Genomic DNA, 2256 nt, shown 5'->3' with positions numbered 1-2256 from the left:
AAATAAACAGATGCTTTTGAAACTTAAGAATTGTACTTTAATGTACTTTTTGCCCGATCGTGCTATTTATTTTTGTTCACGCTCTACAAGCATGTGTGAATTACTTTTCAGCCTACCCACGTACTTAAGACAGCGGACAAGTATCACGAATAAATGAAACATAACTTTTAATGCCATCTTCTAAGATACAATTACCTTTTCTTGTTTCTGAGAAGTAAGTTTAGAAAAATTTTGTGTTTTTCACAAATATCAATTTACTATTTAAATTGGTTATCATGGTAGCTTATAAAAACAGGCGTACATAAAAAAATCATGAAACAACAGTACAGTCTTTTGGATTGCAATGCCATGTAGTTCAGAGAAAGCCTGAAGTCTGAGTGGAACAAATCATCTCCACCTTCAGGGTTGAAGAGGAAGCCAGCAAGAAACCAGAAGCAAGCACCAAGGTGAACCATGCACAGAAAATGAGGTCTGATATAGGCCACTCCAAGCATGAAAAGAACTGTGAGATAGCAAATGGCAGAGTAACAACTGTCTGTAAGAGGATCTGGAGACAGCCAATGGGAGTAAAGGAAACAGTACTTTAGTAAGCCCCTGAAAAGCGCTGGATGCATGTCAAGTGAAGGAAAAATGAACAGAAGTTGTATGTTTAGGGAACAGGCTGGGTCGGGAGGACAAGAAAAAAATGCAGTATAAAACACCAAGTAGGGTGAAGGGATAAACTTGTATCAGAAGCAGCCAAGGCAGTCAAGAGACTGGGTACTCTGAAAGGGCAATCTGTATGGGCCAAAGTGATCTCAGCCTACTTCAAGAACATACATTATCTTGGGGCTTGCATACAGAGACCGGGTGAAACATGAGTTGGCACAGCAAACCACAACTTACCTATGGTGCTGCTTCCATTCTTGAAAGTCACATCTTCAACTGGGTATTCTGAGGAGTTGATACTGTCTGCATCAGTGCCAACTCCCTGCTGAGGCTCAATGTATGAATTGCGAGAACTGCAACCCACAGGCGGAGTCTCACTTGACCGCTTACTACTCAACACCTGCAGTTCAATGCCTTCCTCCTCTCTGCAATCCAGCAAAACCAGTAACTGCTCAGTTCCAAAGCATAATTATTCTGTGTCACTTATGTACTAATGGATGACCGAAGTAACTTCAAAATTTACCCCAATGTTGTCTACCACACTGCCAACCTTGAAAATCTGTTAATAAAAACAAGACTCTAAGTCTAACATTAGTATCTGCTTCCAAAAAGTTCACAAGGTTAGGCTTTGGGTTTTATTGTTAGGACATTAGCCCATTGATTCCATTTTTAAAAGGCTTGGCATTTGGTTTCGTTTTTAAAAATAAATATCTAAAAACCTTCTAAGTCTGATCTTTGACTTTTCGCTAGTTGGGATGGAGTCCAGCTGGGTCCACTCGGCACGGCGGCCACTGATTGGCCTATTGTACCTGCCCCGGGTGTTTATGATGATGGAGAATTTGGTGGAATGAACACTGGCAGGGGAAACCGAAGTACTCAGAGAAAACCTGCCCCAGTGCCAGTTTGTCCACAACAAATCATACTTGACCATCTTTCACTTTTGTTTTACAAATAACTTCCTGCAGATGGCAGTGTTCATGTGGTACACAACATAGCTTTGTTCACCTGTTAATAAAATTTCCTGTATTTCTTTCCCCTGCATTCATTTCTTATCATGGTTTTTATGTTACAATGCTGTCAGTATCTCTGACTATATAGCACTGAATGGCAGGACAGGCAAAGAATGAACTGGAGAGGATACTGAGAGAAGTGGTCATGGCCAAATTTGAGATGCTGTCATCCAGAGGGACCTAGGAAGAAAACATAACACCTCAATCATGGTGGTCAGTACACCAGCTGGTGTTCAAACCAGGCACCTCCTAAATGCAGATCCGAAGGATTACCATTTGAGGCAATTTTTTTGATTTGTTTCATTCTGGTCCGTCACACTAACATTACAAATATAAATCACTCCGTCCAGTGTGACCTGTAAGTTTTTTACTACATGAAAACTCAACACCCTTACACGTTTCGGTCTCTGTGGACCATCTTCAGAGGGCAAACATCACTACAAATAGGAAACCACCATCACATAAGTTGTTTAGACGTAAGGTACATACACTTATATGCTACAATACATAGTACACAAAATAGAACATTTCACAAACACAGCAGTTTCCTGGGAATCTAAAGTTTTTATAAAATTGTATAAAATGTTATAAAAACTTT

The 2256-nt window shown here is 40.1% G+C and overlaps 1 protein-coding gene across 6 annotated transcripts in view; it reads right to left on the bottom strand.

Moving 5' to 3' along the window:
- The window catches only part of LOC111872625 (pecanex-like protein 1), a 74580-nt gene that overhangs the window by 66184 nt on the left and 6140 nt on the right, over positions 1-2256 (bottom strand). For all 6 annotated transcript variants that reach the window (XM_023866709.2, XM_023866729.2, XM_023866714.2 and 3 more), the window contains exon 3: positions 886-1073. In XM_023866709.2, coding sequence (XP_023722477.1) covers positions 886-1073 — 188 coding nt within the window. The remainder of the gene's footprint in view (positions 1-885; positions 1074-2256) is intronic.

This window comes from Cryptotermes secundus, unplaced genomic scaffold (assembly GCF_002891405.2).
Source record: "Cryptotermes secundus unplaced genomic scaffold, Csec_1.0 scaffold1013, whole genome shotgun sequence".
In the NCBI taxonomy this organism is placed as follows: domain Eukaryota; kingdom Metazoa; phylum Arthropoda; class Insecta; order Blattodea; family Kalotermitidae; genus Cryptotermes; species Cryptotermes secundus.
The sequence above is the reverse complement of the archived record's forward strand: the minus strand, read 5'-3'. Positions and strand labels throughout refer to the sequence as shown.